Source organism: Plecotus auritus, assembly GCF_963455305.1.
Source record: "Plecotus auritus genome assembly, chromosome: 4".
Classification (NCBI taxonomy): Eukaryota; Metazoa; Chordata; class Mammalia; order Chiroptera; family Vespertilionidae; genus Plecotus; species Plecotus auritus.
Genome location: NC_137775.1, coordinates 84,909,898 through 84,937,683, shown reverse-complemented (window position 1 = coordinate 84,937,683; position 27,786 = coordinate 84,909,898). Strand labels below are relative to the sequence as shown.

Genomic DNA, 27,786 nt, shown 5'->3' with positions numbered 1-27,786 from the left:
TTTCATTTTGCCTGACATACAAATATATATATATATTATTGGCTCATGCTGCATCCTTTAGAGCACCTAATCCAATCTCTTCTTTATTCTTTATAAACCATGCCCCAAGTCCCTAAGCTAGATAACTTAGAAGTAAAAGTGCAGATGTTTCCTTTAGAAATGATTTTTAAAATGGAATCACAAATCTGAGAAAGGCAAAACTATGGAGACAGTAAAAGGTTCAGTTGTTGCCATGGGAAGGAGGGATGAATAGGCAGAGCACAGATGACTGATTTTTAGGACAGTAGAACCATTCTGTATGATATTATAATGTAGAAACATGTCATTATACATTTGTCAAAACCCACAGAATGAACAAGATCAAACCCTAATGTAAACTATGGACTTTGGGTTATAATGTGTCAGTATAGGTTCATAGATTGTAGCAAATATACCACTGTGGTGGGGGATGTTGATAATGGGTGTTAGGACATAGGGCAATATAATCCTTAAAGGCCATTTGTAAGCTTGCTGCCACAAGAGCACAAAAGACCAGGAAAAACTTGCTGCAAACCAGGAGTCAGACCTCATAAGGAATTGAGACTGTCATTAAAGGCACCTCATCTCACACCTGCATTCCATCCACATTCTAAGCCCATCACCTCAGTGCCTAAACCCTGATGACAAAAGTTTCCCATGGATAGGGGCAGAAATAAAAAGTTCCAGCTAGAATTGTAAGGAATGTGAATCATGCTCTGTTAACCGTGATTGTTTTATTCTGATTAAAGAAGGCACATTCTAACCTGGCTGGCAGCCGCACTTCGAACCTGGAAGCTCACCTGGAAGTGCAGCCCACCCTCTCCATTTTAAGTTGCCTGTTATCATGGAGAGATGAACAACTTTGCTGCAGAAACCAGAATCACCAGTCCTTTGAAGACCCCCAGCCCTTTTTGCATATCTGTAAACTGCCCATTTGCCCTTTTGCCTATTTTCCCATGCAATCTTTGTACTTCTACCAATATATGCAGCTGGCTTATGGTGGGGTGCAGGACAGATTTTTGTGGCTGGCCTCTGCTCTCCCATATTGCTGGCAGAATTGGAATAAATGCTCATATATGATTCAACCCTGTCTCTGCTTAATTGGCTCAAGTAGTGACAGGCAGCATAGACCCATTGTTTGTCCTGTTACACCACCAGTGACTGAATATAAGGATGAAACTTCAGCTACTGGGTGCTGCCATCATTGACCAAATGTCCCCTTGGCTTGGTGCTGTGTAACCCTTCCCTTTGGATATCCCATCACCCTATTCCCTTTTCCTTAAATAAATTCAATTTTTCTTAAATCACTGTCTAAGATGGCTATTAATTCCCGAGACCACCATGGTCACCTTTCATTTGGGTTACTATGCATGTGCAGAGAGGGTAAATGGGGCATATGGGAACTTTCTGTATTTTTGCTCAATTTTTCTGTAAACCTAAAAAAGATCTGAAAAGTAAATTTTTATTAAAAATGGAATCACAAGTAAATATCTATGTATATAAAAGCCTAAGCAACCGACCAACCAGCTGGTAGCTATGATGCACACTGACTACCAGGGGGCAGACAATCATCACAAGAGCTGCCGAGCAACAGCTTGGGGGATGTCAGACTGCTGGTTTCTGCCCGATCCCCGCAGGCCAGGCCGAGGGACCCCACTGGTACATGAATCCATGCACCAGGCCCCTAGTTAGTTAAAACAATTTATAGTTATAAATTATTATTTCTGCTTCCTATTATAAAAATGTGAAAACTAAAGCCCAGATAATATAAAAATACTTTTTCCACATTGCCATGATTAAAATAGTAATTAATCAAAAGTGTTTTTAATTGTTACACACCTTCATGTGATCCTCCAATATCCTTCAAATGGCATCTCTGAGTCATACAGGTGATTAAGTGTTAATGTATAAAAATGGACTTTAATGGATCTCATATGAAAGCAAACTGAACCAAATGAAAGAAGAAGTTAATCGTGGGATTTGCATTAAGACTGCAGTGGAACTCCTTCCCAATAATATTATTTCCCAGTAATTCTCATGTATATAAATACTGGTCTTCTTCTAACCTATCAGAGAGTCAAGGAATAGGGAAGGTTGTTTGACTGATAAAAGCACCAAGCCAACTTTAAAACGGCAGTGTTAAAACTGTGGGGTTTTTTAACCACAGTTGTCAGAAACTGAACTTTTAATGTTACTGTGGTCAGAAAGCAAGAATTGCAAGAAAATGTTGACCCCTGTGGACAAAAAGGAGGCACATGTTAACCTGACTAACTCAGGGAAGGCCTGCATGGTGGCCTTACAAACTCATAGACCTAAAGTAACCCAAAGAATGGTCTGACATTAGAACCTTTTCATTAAAAAGCAGTTTATAGTGGGTAGTCATGTCCTAGGCCAGTGTCTTCCCTGACAAAAATCAACTTCAATCTTTACTGAGCCTATTGTCTTTTTGCATCTAAGATAACATGCCTGTGAAATGTCAGGGTAACTTGTAAATTCCCTTTTCTGCACCCCTCAGGGCTTCCGGGCTAGATAACAGATTCCCTCATTATTGTGTTAATTGTTGACTGTTAACTATCCTATACCCACCTGTGTAAAAGAAGCATGTTCTATCATTTTACTTTGTATCCAATCCCAGAGCCCGCCCTCCCCCCAGCCCCCGACTACTGCCCCCCCCCCCCCCCACCCCGCCTTTGCTTTCTCCTACCTCCCTAACCAATCACCAATGGATTTCAGGTAATCCACTTATGTCTCCTCCTTTGATTGTAATTTATGAAACAAGGTGAAAAACTGCCCTTCTGCAGAGCACTATCTCAATACCTTAAGATTCTGCTTCCAGCAATTGTCGACAGTTTGGTTCAAATAAACTCACAAAAATTCTTTTTTTTTTTTAATATACTTTTTTATTTATTGATTTCAGAGAGGAGGGGAGAGGGAGAGAGAGAGATAGAAACATCAATGATGAGAGAGACTAATTGATTGGCTGCCTCCTGCATGCCCCCTACTGGGGATCCAACCTGGGACCCTTCCGTCTGCAGGTAGACGCTCTATCCATTGAGCCAAACCAGCTAGGGCAACTCACAAAAATTCTTTACAAATTTGAATGTTGTTTTATGTTAACACTCCTAATTAAAACCTGAGACTAGAAGGATGGGAGAAATGCCCCTAAAAGGGAAAATATAACATGGACATGGCAGCACAGAACTTGTAAATATAACAGGTAAGTAATTTTGTGTCTATATCCACTAGGAAGGTATCATTGTCCTCATTTTGAAAATACAGGGAAGAGAAAAATGGATACTCATGAACCTTTCTATATGTCAGCTTTTTCTACCTTTGCATTACTTTCAGTAATTTCCTATGAATTCTTTTATTTTCACATAATTTGCTTAAGGGCAGAGAGAATGTAGACTAAGTCAAAAGAAATATCCTGGTTTTTAAAGTTGTGTGTGAAAGATGACTAATGATTGTAACCTCAGAGTTCTAGCTCTTTACTATGTTTCTTATCCTCTCCTCTTCTGTTCTAAATTAAAAGTATTTCTTAAGGTAGGGTCTTTGGCTCTTCATTATTTATGTAGACATCCACCTATCCATTCACTCATTCATTAAAATTTATCAAGTGTCCTTGTCAATCTCTGTGCCAGGTCCTAGGAATATCTGGTAATCTAAAGCTACACAGTTGTCTCTGCCCTAAAATATCTTCTTCTGCCTAATGTCTTGCCTGGTCATTCTAAGAAAATTATCATAAACTCCATTGCCTTCTCACAACATATATATACAACGATTAAGGCATCTTTAGCATTCTGCCATAAAGGGGATTTTCTCTAAATAATATCCTCAGTCTGGTTGATGTCAGAACCATATTGGGGAGAATACTATTTAAATAAATGCTTCAAGCCCAGAATTCCAATTTCTGTCCTTTTATTTGTCAAAGATGCATCAGATAGAACTAAACAGTCATAGAAGGCTTTATTCAAGACTATTGCAATACGGAAGAGAGACTGAGCTCAATTCCAATGAAATGAAAGGTGGGAGGATTTTTAAGCTCTGGTGTGGGCAAATGCAAAAGCATTGAAGGATAATAGGGGGAGGAGGTTAATCAGTAGGTTCCTTGAGCACTTTGACTTATCCCTGAGTTTACAAATGCATTTCTCTGTGATTAGGTGTTTGATAATTGGCACCCATTAAAGTTAGGCTCTTAACCTCCCACAGAGACTGAGAGATAAGAGTGCTGTGTTCTTTGAAATGTACATTTCAAAGGGAAGGTTCTCATGTCCTTGAGAAAAACATTTCTTGTGTTGTAAAACTGACAAGAGTATGGAGAAAACTTATATATATTTCAAAGGAACAGAGGAAGAATTGAAAATTGCAAGTTTTCCAAAGTAAATTCAATAAGAAAGGTGAGGTCAGGGGCCTATATTCTGGAAGAAATCTATCTGAAATTCAATCAAAGCTAAGGGGAACATTGAGGCTGTCTTACTCATATTTCTTCAGTCAACCGTTATATATTCATGGAATCAGCAAGAAAATCAATACTGCCATTTCTATACAATATGGCAATATTTGGTGCCCAAATTATGTGTGAGCATTAAAGAAAAGAAGTTATTAGCACTTGTCTTTTTACTGCTTCTCAATCTTTTGAATCTTAAAATTCCTATGAGAAAGTAGAGGGAGAGTGAGCGGGGAGGGAAGGTACTGGGGAGAAGAAGAGGGAGGCGGAGCATTATGTGTATGAAAATTTCCACAAAGAGAAATTTTAAAAACAGTTTTACAGCTGCCTTTACTTCGTATAACTCTCCCGGTGAGATAAATACGAGCTTTTATTCAAATAAACAGGTCAAACAACACCTATTGACAAACCAATAGGCAAAAACAAATTCTAATTTCTTTATCTAAAAGATTCTTTTGATGTCTTTCTTTTGCCCAGATCTTCTCCAAAGGAAGAGAAATATTACTTGGAATTTTTTTCTCCTTTTTGAGTATGTTTTGTGAGTAATGCCAGGGGTCTCTAAAAGTTTGTCCAAATTCACTAATAAATTAAAGGGCCATAATTTTGCTTTAGAATTCAGTAGTTTAGTGCGTTCTGAGGCGGTGGTTAGCATAGTTTTTAGAGCATTGTAATCACATGGAGGGCACCATCACTGAGAGCTATTGATTCAGTAAGTATGAACCCCAAGAATTTGCATTTCTACAAGTTCTCAGGTGTTGCAAAGACTGATGTTTCAGGAAACATATTTTGCTCCTGGAAACTGTATTGACTCTTTTTATATAAGGGCCAGCAAATGTTTTTTGTACAGGGCAAATATGTCAGCCTTTAACTGATCAAAGTGCAAAATTAAAGATGTTATATACAGACTTAAATAGAAGAGAGAAAACAATTTCCATAAATTTTTAATAGACAAAAATACAATAAGTAACAATAATGGTTGTGCAAGTTATAAATTGCTGGGACAAGCACACCTATAATTGAGTTTTCCTGTGCAATTTCATTTGAATAAAGGATTGCATGGATAAAAGAAGCTCTCTTTCTCTTAGACCTTGTTATTTATCCCTTTGCCATGAAGAGCATTAATTGCTCTACTGAGAGCACTGTTGCACCGTGTCATCTCAAATTGTCATCTCACAGGAACTGGTTAAATCCATACCAAAAAAAAAAAAAAAATCACTAAGCAAGACGAGATCGAAAGGCTTCCCCTTTGAAAAGGAGAGAACACGCAGTTTCATTTAAGAAGGAATTAAGTTACACATATAGAGATTTTGATGTGGAACAAAAAGATATATTAAGGAAACCCTGATTATCATATTAAAGTTGGTGATACGGTCACATACATATATTTAGAGAGGAAGCTGAGCAACTCAGATAAGTAGTATGCATGTCTGGGTGGCAAAATGGCCATAATAAGATTATAAGCACAATTAGAGTATTTTCCCTTGCTTAATTAATATGTTGATCCATCTGAAATACAAAGAAATTGAGCAATGAATAGACAAAATAGAGATGGAATATAATTTTTATTTATGTAAATAGTGATATTTCGGATTCAAAGGGCATTATTTCCATTAAACACTGCAAATGTTTTCTTTTTACCTACTTTTAAATTAAGAAAATGCACCTCTGTTCCAAACTTCGATGCTCAGCAGTACATCTCTTGTCCAGAGTTTATATGCAGCACCGATTTCTCCATCTAATGCAGTATCCGTAATCATACTCATCATCATCACAAAATGTTTTACAGATTCCTTTCACTCGTTCGCATCTCTCAAATCTAAACTTTGGTTTTTCACCAAACTTACTTCTGGCTGCAATCAAGAAAGAGATAGACATCAGTCCAGTTTCTCATTGGGGGCTCTTCTTACTAAGGGGAGAAAAAAATTCTGTCGTAAGTCATGAGATCATGTTTGTGAGAGATGGAGATTCTGGGATGGTTGTTTTATAGCACAATTTATCACTGTTTCAGAAAGTGACCAAGCCACAAACATTGCACTTGCACAAAATGTGTATGTCCTTATCTTATATCTCACATCAGTATTGAACTTCAGCTGGTGCCTAGGGGTTCTGCCCTCTCATCTTTTTTTCTTACTTTCTTAAGACAAGATTTACTCTCCCATGCTTTCATTAAAATGAGGTTTATAGTACTTTAAACACATGTAATTTTCATTTGCATATGCTCTCAGTTTTTTCATTATTATTCTTTTTAATACTCACCTGAAGATTTTTTTCCCCATTGATTTTTAGAAAGAGTGGAAGAGAGAGGGAAAGACAGAGAGAAGCATCAATGTGAGAGAAACACATTAATCGGTTGCCTCCTGCAAGGCCCTGAGCTGGGGAGGAGGCTGCCTTTGACCAGAATTGAACCCAGGACCCTTCAGTCCGCAGACCGATGCTCAATCCACTGAGCCAAGCCAGTGAGGGCTGTTCTCAGTTTTTTCAAACATACTCTTATTGCCTCTTCAGAGAACCATTTACTCAATGCTTTCTTCTCCATTCCAGATCTCACTCTAAATTGAAATATTCTTTTATTTTGCTGGAACAAATGGATATGTACCTTTCACCAGTCTACATGTTTTAAATGAATAGTATCCTTTGGTACTAAATTATATGTATTTTTCCTAAACATTAGTTATACTTTTATTCTTGCAGCCAAAATATAATTCCTTAGTTGTTAGTTATAATTTATTCTGATTCTTTGCTATCTCCTACCCTGTACAGCCCAATAGGCATACAAAATAGAGATGGTAGATAATTTTCATTGTAACACAGTAGGCGTGAAGATACTTACTGATAGAGTAATTTTTTGAGGACACTAAAGCACTTTAGCTATAAGCATAGAAACACAGTTTTGCTATACATTAAGCACTTAATAAAAAGAGGATCCCCATTTTAGTTCAGTTTGTTGTGAATCATCTAAGAAATGCAAAGAAGGGTGTTATGAGATTCCAAACTCACAACTTGGTGTTTATACAGTAAAAGGAAGTAAATGTTTTTGTTAATTTAAGATTTTATTTCTCTTAGTGATTCAATTATGACCAATGCCTTTAAATAGACTTGTAAGTCAGAATTATTTATTTCCCCCCAAATTTTATCATTGTACTTACTTATCTTAAATAAGTCATTCTGTCTATATGACAGAATATACATAGCCAACCCAAATATATTTTGAACAAACATAGCCAGCCCAAATTTATTTTGAATATTAAATTTTGCATATGTCAGAGAAATAAAGAAAACATTTTAATTAAAATGTGGAGAATGAATTAAATTGAATTTAGATTAAAAGTATATTATGTCAACTCATAGGACCTAATTGCCAGCCTAGTACCTAATTGAAATTCAGAATGGTTTCATCTTAATTTCATATGTCTGCTATTTATTTGAATACCTAAATTTCTCTAAGCATTAGGTTGGGAACTGGACAGAAACTTCAAATGTATAGAATGTAGAGAAGATTTTAAATGTACATACTTTATTATTAACGTTAATATAAAGTTAGCAGAAAAGAGATGGACATTAAGCTTAAAGTGCAAAAATTTGTCAGATGGGTTTTGACATGTGAATATATGTATCTCCTTTGGGAATGGGAAAGTAATTCATGATGACAGAATCCCTGGCCACTGGTGAATTTTGGTGAAAGCTAAAGTTATGTCAGAGCCATACTTGATATAATTTAAAGTAGGGAAGAGGGTGATATATTATTTAACTAAAAAAAAAAAAAACCAAAACTTTTGCTGGGATAAGTACTTTTTAAGCTAATTAACATTCCTAAGACCCTGATATCTTGTCAACCCACCAAATCCATGTTGAGTTTTAAGATATGCTAAATTCAGAAAAGAGAAGTATGGATTTATAATGATTATTGGTAACATTAAAAATATAATAATGTTCCTTTTATTTTCTCATTATTTCAAATGATAGAAATGTTTTAAATCATGAAGAAACTTACAGAACTATATGATCTGGAAAAAAAAGCTTGTGTTGCAAAATTGGTTCTATTGCTTCTTAGTTATTTGCAAAAATATATAAATTTGGAATCACAGCTATGTCATGTGAAAACTATAAATGTGAACAACATAACCTCAAAGTGTTTTTGTGAAGTTGGTTATGTAATGTTCTACACTGTACAATGCTATACAAATGTCACCCATGAGTACATAATCATTTATGTATTATTTAAAACTAGTTGGCATATACCACATAAAAACAAAAATAAACCCTAGCTGCTTTTGCTCAGTGATCACAGGTTCCATTCTGGTCAAGGGCATGTACCTTGGTTGCAGGCTTGATCCCCGGCCCAGGTCAGGGTGCATGCAGGAGGCAACCAATTGATGTGTCTCTCTCACATGGATGTTCTCCCTCTGTCTCCTCCCCCTCCCTTCCACTCTCTAAAAATCATTGGGAAAAAAAATATCCTCTGGTGAGGATAAAAAAAAAAAAAAAAAAGCCTGTTTGGAGGAAGGACATGTAGCATCTCTTTCACCTACTGATACTTCTGTACTTTTTCAACATACCTGGATAAATGAGGCCTAGTTTGGGACAGTATAAGGAATATATGTTCCAGAAAGGTTTCTGGGAGTCTGGGCAGGAATGAAGTGCTACAAATGTGGTGGAGATATACTGTGGACAGCAACCTGGAACAAGTCCTGTAAGCATATGCGTAGGGACAATTCTGTTAGGAAATCCATGGTTAAAAGCTCAGTGGCCCCCATACAGTTGATTCAATGTTAGTTTTCCCAGGCCTTGTGGGGATTTCTTTGTCCTCCCAGGAGAAATGTCTGGTATATATCTCTCCATCTCTTAGCAAATTACTTTTCTGCAAATTACCTTTTTGCCCACCTCATGGTACTCCCTGCAAATAGAGGGGGAGAGTTGGATGTAGGAGAAGGTACTTTTACTGGGTCCAAGTTGAAATCAAGGTAGGAGCAAGGCCATGGGCCAGTGAAAGTTTGTATAATTTGTCTGAATCTTACAGAATCAGATGCTAGTGGGTTTCAATCCTGTATTCTCTCCTTATTAGCTGTGATATATTGAACAAATTATTTGGTTCACTCTATTTCACTTTCCTTATGAAAACTGAGGTTTTTGTGAAGTTCTAATACTATAATGAGAAAGTATGTAAACTCATACAGTGTTAAAAAACGAATAAGCCTTCAAAATTAGGTTATTTGCATATCCTTTGTTTTTAATTCCCTTTGGGAGTCCTACTTAAAATTGACCCCAGGTGAAGCATTGCTATTCGAGGTTATGACCTGCTCTAATGAAAGCACAATCCTCAAGTCCTAAAGCACTAGATAAGGCCAGCTGTCTGCCTTGTTCCCTGATCTATTTAAGCAGGTAGCAAAATGCTTGAAACAACATACTCAACAAATGTGCAAATAAGTGACAACATGACCCAGAGAATAAATATGTTATCATGGATAAGGATATAAGTGTTGTTATATACTAAAAAAATCTCTCTGGGCTTTATTACAGTCTCTCCATCAGTTATTCCCCATATCAACTGAGTAAATGACTTAACGCCTATACTAGCTTCTTCAACTGTAAACCCTGTTTAATAATAAATGCCTATTTCAGAGGGTTATGTGGCATCTAATGAGCTAATAGTCTATAGCCTACAATTAGTCAAGTAAGGTTACATTGGCATCAGTATGAGTGATTTATAGATTCGTAACAGATTTTTACAAATAACCCTTTACTAGCTCACTGATTTTTCTTCATTTTTACTTTGAAATGAAGAGAGTGCCTTCTCTCGTAATCTCTACAGCACACTTTAGTAAGCAGCTGTGTTGTACTTGGCCCTGTGCTGAATACGATGCAAAATGAATGGAATAACTTAACACCTTACCCTCAAAAGGCAGTCGATGTTTGTTAGGTGATGATGTCATAGAAATGGAAACAATATAGTATCACTTGTGAAGACAATTCTGGGATATAAGTAAAATGTCCTTGCAGCATATAATAAGGAGGTATAAATCCTTCCTGAAAAAGGCTATTTTACTATTACTACTACCCTGGCTATTGCTACCCCTGCCAGTTATTAACAGGTATGCTTTATTAAGTGTTCATTAGGCTTCAGGTTCTTTACTAAGAAATTATACTTATTACCTGATTTAATGCTCTAACAATCGTATAAGATAGGAATACTATTCTCATTTCACCCATAAGAACACCTGAAGTTAAGACTCTGCACAAGGTTTCAGAGGGAATAGAAGAGGAGGGAGGATTAACAGTTAGTCATGTTGGACTCTGAACTCCTGAGAGTTCTGTCACTTCATTGAAGATGTGACTTCTGGTTGCATCTCAAAAAGTCGATAGCATGTTTTCATGAAATTGAGGGGCAGCCTAAACATCAATATGGTATTTTGAAAGAATTTGTGATTGATGAAGAATGGTGTGACTTTTAGCACAACTGAAGTGACATGGACATGGGCCTCAGAAAAAAAAACAAAGTCAAATTAAGCACACGTGGCAAAAGACCTATACAGCTGAGGAGCAAAGGGCTTTCACATCCTTGGTTAAGTTTATTCATAAATATCTTAATTTTTCATTGTTTTTGTAATGGTAAATGGGATTGTTTTTTTAATTTCTCTTTCTGAGAGTTCATTTTTGGTGTATAAAAATGCCATTGATTTCTGGGTGTTAATTTTGTATCCTGCTATGTTGCCAAATTCATTTTTTATGGAGTCTTTAAGGATTTCTATGTACAATATCATGTCAACTGTGAATGATAATAGTTTTGCTTCTTCCTTTCCAAGTTGGATGCCTTTTATTTTTTCTTCTAGTCTGATCACTGTGGCTAAGCCTTCCAGTAATATGCTGAATAAGAGTGGTGAAAGTGGACGTCCCTATCTTGTTCCTGTTCTTAGAAAAACAGGAAAAAAAGAATTCAGAAATTGACCCAAACCATTACCCTCAATTAACATTTGACAAAGGAGGCAAGAGCATGCAATGGAGTCAAGACAGTCTCTTCAATAAATGCTGTTGAGAAAATTGAACAGGTACATGCAAAAAAAAAAGAAAAAGAAACTAGACCACCAACTTAAACCATACACAAGAATAAACTCAAAATGAATAAAAAGCTTAAATATAAGTTGTGAAACCATAAAAATCTTGGATGAAACCATAGGCAGCAAAATCTCAGACATCTCTTGTAGCAATATGTTTGGTGAGACATCTCCTAGGACAGTGGTCGGCAAACTCATTAGTCAGCAGAGCCAAATATCAACAGTACAACGATTGAAATTTCTTTTGAGAGCCAAATTTTTTTAAACTTAAACTTCTTCTCATGCCACTTCTTCAAAATAGACTCGCCCAGGCCGTGGTATTTTGTGGAAGAGCCACACTCAAGGGGCCAAAGAGCCGCATGTGGCTCGCGAGCCGCAGTTTGCCGACCACGGTCCTAGGGCAAGGGAAACTAAGGAGAAAATAAACAAATGGGACTACATCAAAATAAAAAGCTCTGCACAGCAAAAGAAACCATCAACAAATTGAAAAGAGAGCCCACTACATGGGAGAACATATTTGCCGATTATACATCTGATAAGGGAATAATTTCCAAAATATATAAGGAACATATACATCTTAATGAAAGGTAGACAATCCACTTAAAAATGGGCAAAGGACCTAAATAGATATTTCTGCAAAGTGGACATACAGAAGGTCAAGAGGCATATGAAAAAATACTCAAAGTCACTAATCATCAAATAGATGCAAATTAAAAGGACAATGAGGTATCACCTCACATCTGCCAGAATTTCTACCATCAACAAATCAACAAATGACAAGTGCTGGTGAGGATGTGGAGATCAGATAACCCTAGTACACTGCTGGTGAGAATGCAGACTAGTGCAGCCACTATGGAAAACAATATGGAGTTTCCTCAAAAATTTAAAAATGGAACTGCCATTTGACCCAGTAATCCCACTTCTAGGAATATATCCTAAGAGGCCCAAAACACCAGTCAGAAAGAATATATGCAGCCCTATGTTCACAAAGCACAATTTATAATAGTTAAGATCTGGAAATAGCCCAAGTGCCCATCAATAGATGAGTGGAGAAAAAAGCTGTGGTACATTTACACCATGGAATACTACGCTGCTGTAAAAAAAGAAGGATCTCTTATCCTTTGAGACAGCCTGGAGGGACCCAGAGAGTATTATGTTCAGCAAAATAAGCCAGTCAGAGAAAGACAAGTATCACATGATCTCACTCATGTGGCATCTAATGAACAAAATAAACTGATGAACAACATAGATCCAGAGACATAGAAGCATGGAACAGACTATTGAATCTCAGTGGGAAAGTGGGGATGGGGGATTAGTGGGGACAGATTAGCCCAGGAATTTACATGCATATATGCATAGCCCATGGATGCAGACAATAGTGTGGTGAATGCCTGGGAGGGGCAGGTGTGGGATGGAGGAGGTCAGTGGGAAAAGAAAAGAAGGGGCATCTGTAATATTTTCAACAATCAAGATAAATTTTTTAAAAAGATAATTAGAAGGATAATTTAGTTAATGTAATTTCAAATATAGAGGATAAAGTTAATTTAGGATATAGTTATGAATTAGAAGCAGCCCAGTTAACTTCTGGATTTTGGGGAAGAGTACTATGAAGAAAGCAGCAATGAGGTCAAGTGTTTTAGACCTTTATACCGTGTGGTTGAGAGTAACAATCAGTCAAACAGAATAAAAGGAAGGGGACAGACTTTAGCCTTTGTGAGGAAGAAGAGTTTGGACATATCAGGATTAAAGTAAGTTCCATAATTAGTAATAAATGCAGCTTTGTCATTTGGGAAGGAGATTGAAAAAATATATTTTCTGATAGCAGAAGTTAATGTAGTGAGAAACCAAGATGGCGGCATAGGTAAACATCTAAACTGCTGTCTTGCACAACAATTTCAAAACTACAACTAAAAGACAGAACGGACACCATCCAGAACCACAGGAAAGATGGCTGAGTGAAAATTCTACAACTAGAAGGAAATAGAAAAGCTCACATAGAATTGGAGGTACGGCAAAGGGTCTTTTTGCGTGCAGAGGGGAAGGGCGGCTGAGAGCCTGGCTGACTTTCTCTGGCGGAAGGGGGAAAGAAGCCCCCGACCGCACTGAACCCCAGTTCTGACTGCACTGAACCCCAGTTCCGGGCGAGCCCCTGGGGACCCACGCTCTTGTGGGGGGAGTCTGGACTCTCGGGCGGAGACTCGGGAGCCGGGGAAGGCGGAGGACTGAAAGCACACACGTGCCAGTGCGCACAAAGGCTGCAGAGGTTGCCACAGGCTTTCCCTAGTGGAAGGGAGTCAGAGGCTCCTGAATGCACTGAGCCCCAGTTCTGACTGCAGTGAACCCCAGTTCCAGGCGAGCCCCTGGGGACCCATGCTCTTGTGGGGGGAGTCTGGACTCTTGGGCGGAGACTCGGGAGCCGGGGAAGGCAGAGGACTGAAAGTGCGCAGCGCGTGCGCGCCAGTGCGCACAAAGGCTGCAGAGGTTGCCACAGGCTTTCCCTAGTGGAAGGGAGTCAGAGGCTCCTGAATGCACTGAGCCCCAGTTCTGACTGCAGTGAACCCCAGTTCCAGGCGAGCCCCTGGGGACCCACGCTCTTGTGGGGGGAGTCTGGACTCTTGGGCGGAGACTTGGGAGCTGGGAAGGCAGAGGTCTGAAGTGCGCAAGGGCAAGGCTGACGGGAAGCCAAGACTGAGACTCCACCCCATCCAAGCTGAGCACAGAGGCTATTGCAATTTGGCAAGTCTAATCCTATAAGGCTGTCTCCAGCACCGAACTTCTCCCAGCATAGACACAGCTGATCCTTACAGCCAACTGGCCTGGAGGTCAATTCTTCCCAGTGATACCAACAACAATCAAGACATAATTACAACAAGGCTGTACACACAGTCCACAAAGGGGTGCACCAAGAGTGTCCACCTCAGGTTAACTGGGGAGGCAGACCCACTGGGCCATATTGGAAACCTAGCACACAAATCTACCTTACCAACTCAGTGAAGCAGTGAAAATGTGGCCTCAAAAAATCAGATCACAAACGAAAGAAATGGAGGAAAACAAACGACTGGATATAGAATTCAAAACCACGGTTATAAGGCTTTTTAAGAATATCCTAGAAAAGGCCGATAAATATAACGAGACCCTCAAAGATATGAAAAAGGACCAACTAGAAATTAAACACACACTGACTGAAATAAAAAATATTATACAGAGACCCAAAAACAGACAAGAGGAACACAGAAATCAAGTCAAAGAATTGAACTACAAAGAAGCAAAAAACACTCAACCGAAAAAGCAAAAAGCAAAAAAAAATATCCAAAAAGTTGAAGATAATGTAAGAAGACTCTGGGACAACTTCAAGCGTACCAACATCAGAATTATGGGGGTGCCAGAAGAAGAGAGAGAACAACATACTGAAAACCTATTTGAAGAAATAATGACCTAAAACTTCCCCCACCTGGTGAAAGAAATAGACTTACAAGTCCAGGAAGCCCACAGAACCCCAAACAAAAGGAATCCGAAGAGGACCACACCAAGACACATCATAATTAAAATGCTAAGAGCAAAAGACAAAGAGAGAATATTAAAAGCAGCAAGAGAAAAACAGTTAGTTACCTACAAGGGAGCACCCATACGACTGTCAGCTGACTTTTCAACAGAAACTATGCAGGCCAGATGGGAGTGGCAAGAAATTTTCAATGTGATGAATAGCAAGAACCTACAACCAAGATTACTCTACCCAGCAAAGCTATCATTCAGAATTGAAGGGCAGATAAAGAGTTTCACAGACAAGAAAAAGCTAAAGGAGTTCATCACCACCAAACCAGTATTATATGAAATGCTGAAAGGTATTCTTAAAGAAGAGGAAGAAGAAAAAAGTAAAGAGAAAAATTATGAACAACAAATACATATCTATCAACAAGTGAACCTAAAAATCAAGTGAATTAAAAACCTGAGGGACAGAATAATCTGGTGAATATAATAGAATCAGGGGCATAGAAAGGGAGTGGACTGATAATTCTCAGGGGGAAAGGGGTATGGGGGGGTTCAGGAAGAGACTGGACAAAAATCCTACACCTATGGATGAGGACAGTGGGGGGGAGGTAAGGGCAGAAGGTGGGGTGGGAAATGGGTGGAGGGGAGCTATGGGGGGGAAAAGGAGAAATAATTGTAATAATCTGAATAAAGATTTATTTAAAAAAAAAGAAATCAATAGTGGAAAGATAACCACGTTAAAATGAAAAAAAAAAAAAGAAGTTAATGTAGTGAACAAGGTAATCTTGGGAAAGCATATAAAACAAGAAAATGGATTCAGGGGCAAAAGCTAGAGGCCACTGAATTTAAGAGACTATCAAAAATGGAGAGGTCAACTAATAATTGTCAAAATAGCAACCAGCCAAAGCGGTGCTCAGAAGTTTAGCAAGATGAAGAATTAAAATAGGACTTGGGGTTTGATTTTAGGAAAATATTTATAACATTAGGAAGAAGGTTTCAATTAATTGCTGTGGGTGAGTGTATTGGTAAAGAATGTATAAGATTTGATAAAGTGGAGACCATGAGTCTAGGCTGTTTTTCAAAATGTTTAGTGAAGAATAGAATAAGGCAGATCAGAAAGTAGCTTGAAGAAAAAAATCTCTCATGAAATGTAACTCTACCTATAACATATCCAGAACCCCTCCATTCCTCATTGTTTTTACCATTACCACCCTAGACTGAGCTACCATAATGTATTATCTATATTATTTCAATACCTCCTAACCCATGAAAGCACTTCGGAGAAGTCTTTTTAAAACAAAGTTCAAATCATATTTTCCATTTGGATAAAACCCTTTGGATTTCTCTCAGGATCAAAGGCAAGATCCTTTCTAGTTCCAACGAAACTCTGGGTAATCTGTCAACACATTCTCTAACCACCTGCCCGCCCCAGTCACTCTTGCCTCACTGGCATTCCTCACAGATCTCAAGTGTGCTCCCATGACCACTTATTTCCCCACTTCATTAATTTGGCCAAATATCACCTTTTCAATAAGGGTGCCCTGAACAATCCCATCTGAAATTATTATAGTCCACCATTGTTTTGGGACTGTTGGATTTATTATTTTCTAACGTAATTTGTTTATTTATAATGTTTACTGTTTGTATTTATCTCTACATCTAGAATATGAGCTCCACAAAGATAGAGAATATCATGTTTTGTTTGTTGATGTGTCCCAATTTTAGATTATGGCAAACACATTTTAGGTTCTCAATGACTACTTTTTGAATTGGTGAGTAAATGAGAGAAGGGGTGTGGAATGTAGTGTCTAACTCATGTACTGTCAGTGTTATGAAGTGACATTGACCTGCTTGGGTAAAGATCTTATGTCTTATTAATTTTTTAACTCTATAAAATTTGATAGTACTTAAAGCTCAGTTTGTGATCAATAACTATCAGTTTAAAGAGATAGGAGCTATAACTTTTTATCTTCAAATACTAATCCCATGGCATTAAACCTGGGAAGAAGGAAGCCATTAATCAAATGTCTGAATAAATAAATAACTAATTGGGATTAGATATTGTTCTTGCCCCAGGACAAGGAGGGGAAATAAATTTTGAAATGGCTTGGGTTTGAATATTTGGAGTGAGGTTGAATTGTAATTCTTTTCCTCCTAGGCCTGTGTCCAACACCTGGAGTCTAGTTCATCAGGGTCAATGTTAATCAAGAATTACAAAAAACTAAAACTGAAGGAAATACATAGTGCCATGGAAAGTGAGATTCTGGGCCAAAGGAAGGGAAAATGAAAAAATTCAGGTCTTTATAGTTAATGAGTTTAATATTATCTAGCTGTTTTGTCAATCAGTGCCATGAAAATTACAGTGTATGAGCAAGAAAGTTGCCAGAAATCTTCCCATTTATAAGTATTTGCCTTTTAAAATTTTCTTTTCTTTCTTTAAAATATTTTTTTGGGGATTAATCCTGAGGGCAATATGAACAATTAGTGACACCACTTTCCCTTTAAGGAACAGACTACAGAATTTTAACAAAGGGGCTTCTAGAATTTTCAATGAATAACATCACACACGATAGTTAAAAGATTTCTGCAGGGCCTGGCCAGTGTGGCTCAATGGTTGAGCTTCAACCTATGAACTAGGAGGCCACGGTTCGATTCTCAGTCAGGGCACCTGCCTGGGTTGCAGGCTTGATCCCCAATGTAGGGCGTGCAGGAGGCAGCTGATCAATGATTCTCTCTCATCATTAATGTTTCTCTCTCTCCCTCTTCCTTTCTCTCTGTAATCAACAAAAAAAAAAATATTAAGAAAAAAGATTTATCCTGAGAATTTCATAGTTGATGCTCATAGATTTATATTCTCCAAGTTTGTCACATTTGTCCCTTAAACTGAAGGCAGAGGCTTATGGCTTGAATAGACACTGAACTATATACAAGGAGAGACCAGCTCAGAAATTTATATGGTTTTCGTTTTCTCTGTTAAACACAGAAGGATGAAGGAGCTACCAGTACAGACTAGTTCATGTGCAGAGATGCCTCGAGTGTCTTTTAGAACACCTCTCACCATTTACCACTACTCAGTGGCCACTGAAAGCTCAATTCTTATTTGCCCCATATTACTACTATATTAGGCTTCTCAATTCTACCTTATAGATCTTGATGTAATGATAACTCAGAGTCTACCTAGATAAAATAGGTAATAATCAAACTTTTATAACAAGCATTTAATTTTACTAATCTTCTCAACATGGCTGATATATGTATTGTCCTAAGGTTAGGCTAATATATTCCTGGATTCATCAATATATCATCTGTGGTCCATATAAAATGACATATGAAAATTTCAAATGGAAATTTGTTCTCACAAGGCACAGGAAATGTATTGACTACCTAAAAACATTGCTGATTTTTTGTAAATGAGTGCTTAATTATAACCAGGGGTTCTAATCCAGGCCTCTCAAAGAGGATATTTGGCAATGTAGGTAGACATGTTTTATTGTTACAATCAGTGGAAGGAGTGTTATTGGCATCTGATGGGTAAAGTCTAGAGATGCAGAGAAACATCCTGCAGCTAAAGACACAGTGCACAACCCACAACAAAGGACTATCTGGACCAAAATATCAATAGTGCCAAGGTTGAGAAACCCTGTTTAAATAAATATTGTACAATTACTCTTGAAGATACTTATACTACAAGGCAGCACAGTAAGCATTCAAAATCTATTTTAAGTTATTAAAATATGTGGGAGATAATGCCTGTAAATATCCAATGTAGCAAGTAATTATTTCATAGTGGGAACTCATACATTTATTAAAGTAAAACTCTAAAAATTAAACAGTTTCTTGTGATAGAAATATATCTAGAAACATTATCAAATTAGAAAAATATTCTCTCCTTGTGCATATCACTGTAATAGGTAATGGTTAGTATGAACATAGATCCTTAGATCTCATATTTTGCAGTTAGAAAATGAAATGAGGGGTCATAATAAATATATCAAGAGAGTAACCTGTGCCTGGACATTCTTTGACTTCTCATCTGAGTCCAAGTCTGATCCACATGTATCCACTCAATAAATTTCCTTTTTTTATTTAGTTAAATTACCAAAAAATTATTCAATTTTTTTTTTGGGGGGGGAGAAAAGTTTCTAACTGTTTCTATTGCTATGTTGGGATAATGATGATTTTTAAAAATCTGAATTAATAGAAATTGCTAAGTTGCATTGCTAAACTCAAAAAAGAAGCAGATTTTGCATTTTTTAATAGAAACTGTGTGATACAGAGGTCAGGTTAAGAGTATATGAGGGGTGAAATACTGTGGACTCCCCAGGAAGTAGGAATCAGAGGAACGCAGGTAGAGTGGAGCTGAGAGTGAAGACTACTTCTGTCTTTCACTGTCTACATCCTCAGTCAAGACCATTTCCCAGGACTGAGGAGGTGAATTAACCTATTAGTCAGTTTCTGACTTGCTTTGTCAGAATATTTAATTACGTACAGCCTCTTTGCCTTTATCACATTCTTCTCCTCCTTTTTTACTCCCTCTTCTATTTCCTGATACATATTTTTTTTTCTCTCAAAGAAATAATAAGGATAGAAATTGGAGTTGGTTGTGATTTTCCTCTGCTCTTCTGTTCTTTCCTCACTTTCTCACTTAAGCTCTGTGTCTCTCATGCAAAAGATCTGCACTCCCAATGTCTAGTTTTTCAAGCCCAGTGGATTTATCTTTTTTCTGGGATTATCCAGTGAGCAGTGTTTAACTATAAAATAGCAGCCCAAATCTACTGCAAGCTTGTATCTCAGAAATATACTCTTCCCATTTCTTTGACCTAGGGTTTCTCAAAACATTACCTATGTCAACTCACCGAAGGCACATAGAACTTTGAATAGTGTTGAGGAACTTCCATAATATAAATTCTGCTTACTCTGGTACCAAGAGATCAAGAGAAAATGCAATGTAAAGGCACCAGATATGTATGTGGCATAGAACCACTTCTGAATGGTTCAATGTTAAATTTTATTTGATTCTTTGTGTATTACAGAGATACACAGGCCTTGAAGGATGTGCTGGGAAGGCTTAGTAATTCTGATCCTCTCTTCTTGGACCATGTGTCTCTTTTCTTCTGTCCTCTTTACCTCTGTAAGCAGCAATGAGTTCCAGGTCTTATGCAGTAAGCAATCCTAATTTCAGTTTCATGGCACTCAACTTTACACCGACCATTACCCTTTTTGCACAGTTTCCTCATATCCACGCTACCATAATGGGGGAATCTCTTTCTGGCTGTAAGAAGGAAAGAATGACTGAGATTAGCAATCTATCTATGACACACCCATATTTTAAAGGGAGAAAGAAAGTTCAAGAAGCAAAATATCATAGAACAGGGCAAAAGAAAAACTGCCTCTTCTGATTTATGACTGTGAAAATTCTGCTGAGGAAAGGTGAGGTGAATATACCATCCCTTAATGCAAAGTCAATCCTGTAAATCAGACAGTGTCTGGGACCTAAGTGAGGTGTGCCCCACTTGCTGCCTTACAAGTTAATACATAGTAATTCAAGGATAGTTCCCAAAGTCAACAGGAAAAAAAGTGTTCATAATTTATTTTCTGTTGGGTTTAGTCTCTATAGTCATCTCATTGTATCGGGTTTCCCTCTTTTCTGATTTCACAAACATTATTTAGAAGAAATACTGTGCTTTATGAATTCTTCATGAGATTTCTATTGCAGCTTATTTTACTTTTCTAAAGTGTTCAGAGAGAGAGAAGGTCATTGTTAGACAATTTGTCTGACTTCTTACAACTCCTCTGGGTATTACCGGTTTTGCTTCTTTGAAGAAATGATCTGCCTTAGACACATGTCTGAGGACAGCATTGATTTTTTTTTTTTTAATTGGAATGTCTAGAATGTGTGGCCATTGTTGGCCATGACATGATTTCTAAAATTACCAGGCTCCAACATACATGTTTTATCTTGTAGCTTATACATTGACACTCATTAGAAGTTTATTTAGAACTAGAGGCCCGGTGCACAAAATTCATGCATAGTGGTGGGGGGATGTCCCTCAGTCCAGCCTGCACCCTCTTCAATCTGAGATCCCTCTCACAATCCAGGACTGCTGGCTTCCAACCACTCGCCTGCCTGATCACCCCCTAACCACTCCCCTGCCAGCCTGATTGATGCCTAACTGCTCCTCTGCTGGCTCGATTGCCCCTAACTGCCCTCTCCTGCCAGCCTGGTCACCCCTAACTGCCCTCCCCTGTGGGCCTGGTCCCCCCCCAACTGCCCTCCTCTGCGGGCCTGGTTCCCCCCAACTGCCCTCCTCTGTAGGCCTGATCACCCCCAACTGCCCTCCCTTGCAGGCCTGGTCCCTCCCAACTGCCCTCCCCTGCTGGCCATCTTGTAGTGGCCATCTTGTGTCCACATGGGGGTGGCTCTCTTGTGTGTTGGAGTGACAGTCAATTTGCATATTACCTATTTATTATATAAGATAGTGGAAGATACTCAGGGAATCGGGGGATGTTGGTCTGATAGGCTATAAGATCCATTCCAAGCCAAATGTATTTTAATTTTATATTTCACATTACATGTTGGCCCATGTGTTTTCAGAAGCCCTTTGTTTTAGAATCTTTTTCTTTTGTGCACCCATCAGTTTTTATAAGTAATGTTCTTACTCATATGGTGAGATTAAGGACAACTGGTATGGGAGAATTCTAAATTTTGCAAATATCTGACCAAAGACCAGATTCAACTATTTTTGTATATTTCTGGTATGAAATAAAATAAATTTTATCACTACTTTCTGCCATTAATTATAGCTTTGTGTCCTAATCAGTGCCTTTAAGGGCCAGGTCTTTCTTGCTAGATATTTTGTCTGCATTTTCAACAGTTGGTGGTGAGTAATGATACTTATTAATGAATACATAGACATTATCCATATTGTCGTTATAAGAAGCTGGTATAAAATATAGCTCTTCCATTAAAATTAGCTCTCACTATGCAGAATATGGCTTATAGCAGAAAAAAATAGTTACTCTGCACAGATTAAATGTTAACTTCTAAATATCATTATCTAGTCTACTATTTCTGAGGAGTTATTATTGTTAAACCTATATATGGTTTGCTAATGAAAAAAACCTGAATTACACTCACTTTAGACAGAGATCTGTCACATTTCACACTATTGTTCAATAGTCACTATTGTCCAATTGACCTCACCCCTTCCTTTATTAGTTCTTTATCTTAGTTCACCTTTCTAAAATTATTGTTTCCTTTCTTCTCATTCTGACCTCTAAATATGGTTAGTCACCAAACTTGTGTCTTTGGATCACTAATATTCATCTTTGCAAGCATCTATCCACTCATTCAACTATTAAGTACAGTTGACCCTTGAAGAAAGCAGGCCTCAGAGGCACCAACCTCCTACAAAATCTAAAAGCCAATTATAACTTTTGACTATTCCCAAACTTAACTACTAATAGCCTACTGTTGACCGGAAGCCTTACCAATAACATAAACAGTTGATTAACACATATTTTGGATGTTATGTGTATTATATACTGTATTCTTACAACAGAGTAAGCTAGAGTGAAACAAGTGTTATTAAGAAGACCATAAGGATGAGAAAATGCATTTAGAGTATTAGTTGAAAAAAATTTATTAGTAAGTGGACCCACACAGTTCAAGCCTGTGTATACTCCTTGTTAAGCTCTTTGCCAGTCTCTACAGCAGGGGTTCTCACCCTGGGCACTATTGACCTTTGGTTGAGCAATTCTTTGATGTGGGATGCTATCCTGTTCACTGAAGGATGTTTAGTTATATCTCTGGCCTCTACCACTAGATGCCAGTGGTACCAGTTGTGTCAACCTAAATGGTCTCCAGACATAGCCAGACAATACAAAATTGACCTGTATTGAAAACCACTGTTCTCCTGGTGCTGTGATAAGCCAAACATACATTGTCTTTAGCCTCAGATACATTGTTCAAATACAATCTTCTCTCTGAAGTCTCTACTGATCATTTTCAAGAAGGTGATCTCTCTTTTCATTTCTCTCACAAGTAATATATCACATGGTAGAGGAATTCTTTAAAACAATATATGAAGTCCTACTTAATATATAAGCTAGAAAAGAGCTAGATTATTCCTAAAATATTTTCAACCCATGACTTCTTATTTTTACTAATCTCTATTTTATTCCTTAGGCTACCATTCACCTCCTTGGAAATGGGGAAAATCGTGACTACATTTTCAGCACCTATACTATCTATCCTATGATCAAAATACATACTAAATGTAAAGAAAAATAATTATTGGCAATAGTACATTTTTCAATTTGGCAGATAAAGTAAAACAATAGGTGAGAATAAAATAACACTTCATTTCTAGACATTCAGTGCATTTGTAAACTCTAGAAAATGAAGAGGAAAACTAAGGGACTTCACTAGAAATTTCCTTGCATAGAAAATGTAAGGACATTTATCTGGACATTTTTTCATGTGTAATTGTCCTAACTGAGAATAAGGTTTTCTATCTCAATTTTGAGTAAGAATTTTCACCATTTAAAGATGAGGTATAAAAAACACAACTCTGAAAGATTGTCATATAAATGTCATTTAATTTTATTCAGTTTAGTTCAACTACCATATGTTGGTGAACTAACTATAAGATGAAAGACAAGATTTTTACTGTTTTTGTTATTTCCTAAAATGTCTATATTTTATACCACATCTCTTCTAATTTTGTGGAGAAAATATATATCTTGACATATTTCTTTCACTTTGATTTTTTTGTCAGTATTAGTAAGTGTCCTCTAAAAGTTTTATATATATGTAATTAATAAAGACAATGACCTCATTTTGTAAATATAATAAAAAATAAACAAATAGTAAACATTGATGTTCTAATCTGTGTTACTATATTCACCAAGTGGTTTATAATTTCTAAGTCTACAGGTCATATAATTTTTTTAATTTGTTGAAAAATACATTAATAACTTAGGTTATGAGTAGGGACACCTGATGTGGCTGCTACAAGGAAAAATAAGTTAATAAAATACAAAAACACTTGGCATAGTGATTTACTAATATTAGCTAATATTGGAATTAAGAGAAAAATATTTACCACATATGAATAGAATTTTATTTTGGCTCTTTCTAGAGCTAAAAAAAATCCAGAGATCTTTTTCTAACAATTTATTTTCTTACCTAAATTAACAACAGCATTACTTTGTTACTTTATTGTGCTTGCCCAACAATAAAAATGTTGCAGAAATACAATTATCTATTATATGTTACATATAATGCTAAATATTTTAATGCTCATGGTATTAAATTAATGAATGTCTGAATGAATAATATAGGATTTTATAACTAGAAGTTTCCATTGAGATCATTTTTGTTAGCAGATGCCCCTATTTAGAATTGTATCCACTTCAATCTTTCAATGATAATTAATCAGTTAATTATGTGTAAATTTTTTGATTGTCATGATGGACTCTTTAATATTCACAATGAAACATAAGTTAACTTAGTCTCCTAGAACTCAGTTATGATCTCTATTGAACATAAGAAAATAATACAGGTGCTAAAAAGAACTATTCTTATAGTTAGTGCATTTGAGCCTGATTTCAGTTCTGGCATCATAAATTGAGTAGACTTGAGTATGACCTTTCACCCTAAGCTCTTTAAGAAGAGAATAGCCTCAATGATGGTTCCATCACCAAAACTTATTTTTCTATTTCTGTACAATTAATACTCACACATTAATCCAGAAGAAGAGAATGGCGTTACATACCTGATGTGAGGATATAGTCCTTGAGAGGGGAAAAAGTTCTCATGAAAAATGAGCTCATATGCAAGGTATTACACTTAACATTCATGTGATCAGTAGCACTCAAAGACATGAGTATTGACTAAAAATATTGAAAGAAAGGTCAAGAAGGGACATGATTTGCTGATAGTACAAACAACAAAATATTAAGGAGGGCTTTCTACTAATTGGAAGTACTATGCTACTTTAGGCTTAAAAGAAGACAAAGATAAATAGATTGATGGCTTTCTACTAATTGCAAGTACTATACTACCTTAAGCTTAAAAGAAGACAAAGATAAATAGACTGTTCCCTAACAATGAACCATTTACTCTTTTACAGTTTATTATGTTAAAGACTATTTTCCCAGCAAGAACAGATTTTAACTGATTGTTGCAGATGGAAGCGATAAGACTAATGTATTGATCTTATATATATTTTAATTTTTCATCTTGAAATCATTTTAGACTTATGGAAGAGTTACAAAAATGATAGAGGCCAACTTCCCCTATGGTAACATCTCATGTAACTATGCCTTACTTATCAAAACTAAAAGTTATTATTGGTATAATACTGTTAACTAAACTATAGACTTCATTTATGTTTCACCTGTTTTCCCATCATTGCCCACCTTCTTTTCTGTTCTTGGGTTCAATCTAGAGTATCACAATGCTTTTGGTATAAAAATTACTTTCAATTATATTTTTTATCACACATTTAACCAGAAATAGTGGATGTCTTCTCAAATTCATTCGCACAAATATACCCATAAACCTTTCATGTTACCTGGTAAAATTGTGACCCAAAAGAGAAGAATAAAGAAAAAGAGATGAATCTTCATGGTAGGGAATGCCTTAGGAAAAAAGTGTCAACAGATCTTCTTTTTCAAGTCAGGTTTTTCACATAAGGAAACAGAACCCTTTTTTATTTATAGATGCTCCTGGGAAGTGGTCTAACTACTGAGGCTTATCAATAGCAAGAACATTTGTATGCTTGGTTGAATTGTGCCATGTTCAAAGAACATGGTCACAAAAATTATTGTTACATTTTCTCATGAAAGTAACAACTAATTATGTTACTTTAATATATTCTCATGAAAACAATCTTTAAGGGATTTTTGAAGAATATGGGTTTGGATTGCTAAAACATCACAGTAAAAATGTTGCAGAAATATAATTCTCTGGTATGTTATATATAATGCTAAATATTTGGATGCTCATATTATCTGAATCAGTAATAAAGGATTTTATTTTATAGAAGTTTCTATTGAGATCACTTTTGTTTACAGATGAAAACAATGAGAACCAGGGAGGTTGAATGATTTATTTTAATTCGGATAATATGTAATTGTTTAAATGTGATATGATCAGCAAATTCTGAACTCACTAATGAGTATGTAAAATACTTTATGCAGTAGGTTTTTAAGTATGACATAAATTTCATATAATAAATTATTTGATTTTAAAATTCTACATCCAATGTTTTAATTATGTTTATGAAAATGGAAGTGATTTCTGATTCAATTTGCATATTGCAAAGTCTATTATTTCATATAGATGCAGAAGAGCTCAAGTCTTACACAGTATCCAGAAACTGATGCTGTAGTCAGAGAACAGTTAATTATCTCCTACCACAGAGTCAAGAGAATTTCTAGGTAGTGGTTCTTAAACATTAGCTACATCACTACCCCCTAGAGGGCTTGTTAAACACAGATTGCAAGACCCCTCATCCAGCATTTCCTATTTAGTAGTTCTAGAATAGAATCTAAGATTTTGCATTTCCAACAAGACCCTGAAATGCTAATAATATAAAGAGGCCACATATTACTCTAAGAAACCTGATTCATTCATGCGATAAAATATCAGAAAAATGAACTACAGAGTTATAGAATCTATGTCATAGTTTAGTAAAGAATGTGAGGCTTCTTTAGCGATTCTAATAAAATCTATTCATGTTATAAGTGAGAGAAGTGAAATCAAGAGAGATGAACTTGTCTAACAATTATTATCCTTTACCAAAAAAAAAAAAAAAGTATTTAAAATAACAAAAACAAATGGGAACTTGGGGCTTAAATAGAATGTGAGGACCTTGATTTAGCTATGATTTTTTTGTGGAAAAGAACAAAAAAATGAGAATTCAGCATCATCTGATAAGAGGAAGACCACTGCAGTATATCACTATGTACCATTAACGCACCAAATATTTATTAAGCACTAAAATTTTTTAAGTAGGAATTTGCTATAAGTTGATGGAATTTTGGAGGGGGAAAAAACCCCCACAAAATTCAAGTATTAACCTAGATGGATCTGGCTGGGTAGCTCAATTGGTTAGAGCATCATCCCCAAGGTTGTGTGTTCAATCCCTAGACAGGGCACATACAAGAAACAACCAATGAAGGCATAAGTAAGTAGAACAGCAAACTGATGTTTCTCTCAAAAAAAAAAAAAATCAATAAATAAGAAAATATTAACCTAGAGGGTAACATCAACTAAAATGATGGAATAAGAATCTCTGAGAATCTGTCCCTTCAACATAGCAATGAAAAAACTGGTGAAATTTGCCAGTTCATGTTTTTATCTTTTATGGGGTAGATTTAGATAACTTTAGACCCAAAAATAATTTGACTTTTTTCAGTTCCCTAATCCCTTTGCATTAAAATTTTAAGTAATAACTATATCCACTTCAATTAAGATATATTAAAGTATGCTACTAATTTGTGTTTATCATCATGAGGACACAGTGAATATTGGCTTGTCAGAAAGCATTGTTAGCTATGCAATACCTTTCATTTTTATGTATGTAATAAAATGCTTTATTTATTTATTTATTTTTAAAATGCTCCTTAACTGTTTTGCAATCTATATATATAAAAGCCTAATATGCAAATTGTCCCCAAGAGAGTTTAACCAGGAGACCAATCGTTCGCTATGACATGCACTGACCACTAGGGAGTGGCGCAGAACGAAGGAAGGAGTCAGCCAGCAGCCAG

The 27,786-nt window shown here is 36.5% G+C and overlaps 1 protein-coding gene across 1 annotated transcript; it reads right to left on the bottom strand.

Annotated features, from left to right (window-relative positions):
* Window positions 1-6,175: 6,175 nt before the first annotated feature.
* On the bottom strand, window positions 6,176-25,638 carry LOC308247713 (beta-defensin 110; the record flags this gene model as incomplete). The annotated part of the gene is made up of 2 exons (XM_080667171.1): window positions 6,176-6,315; window positions 25,584-25,638. The coding sequence occupies 2 exons, from the start codon at window positions 25,636-25,638 to the stop codon at window positions 6,176-6,178; spliced, it is 195 nt and encodes a 64-aa protein (XP_080523297.1).
* Window positions 25,639-27,786: the final 2,148 nt, after the last annotated feature.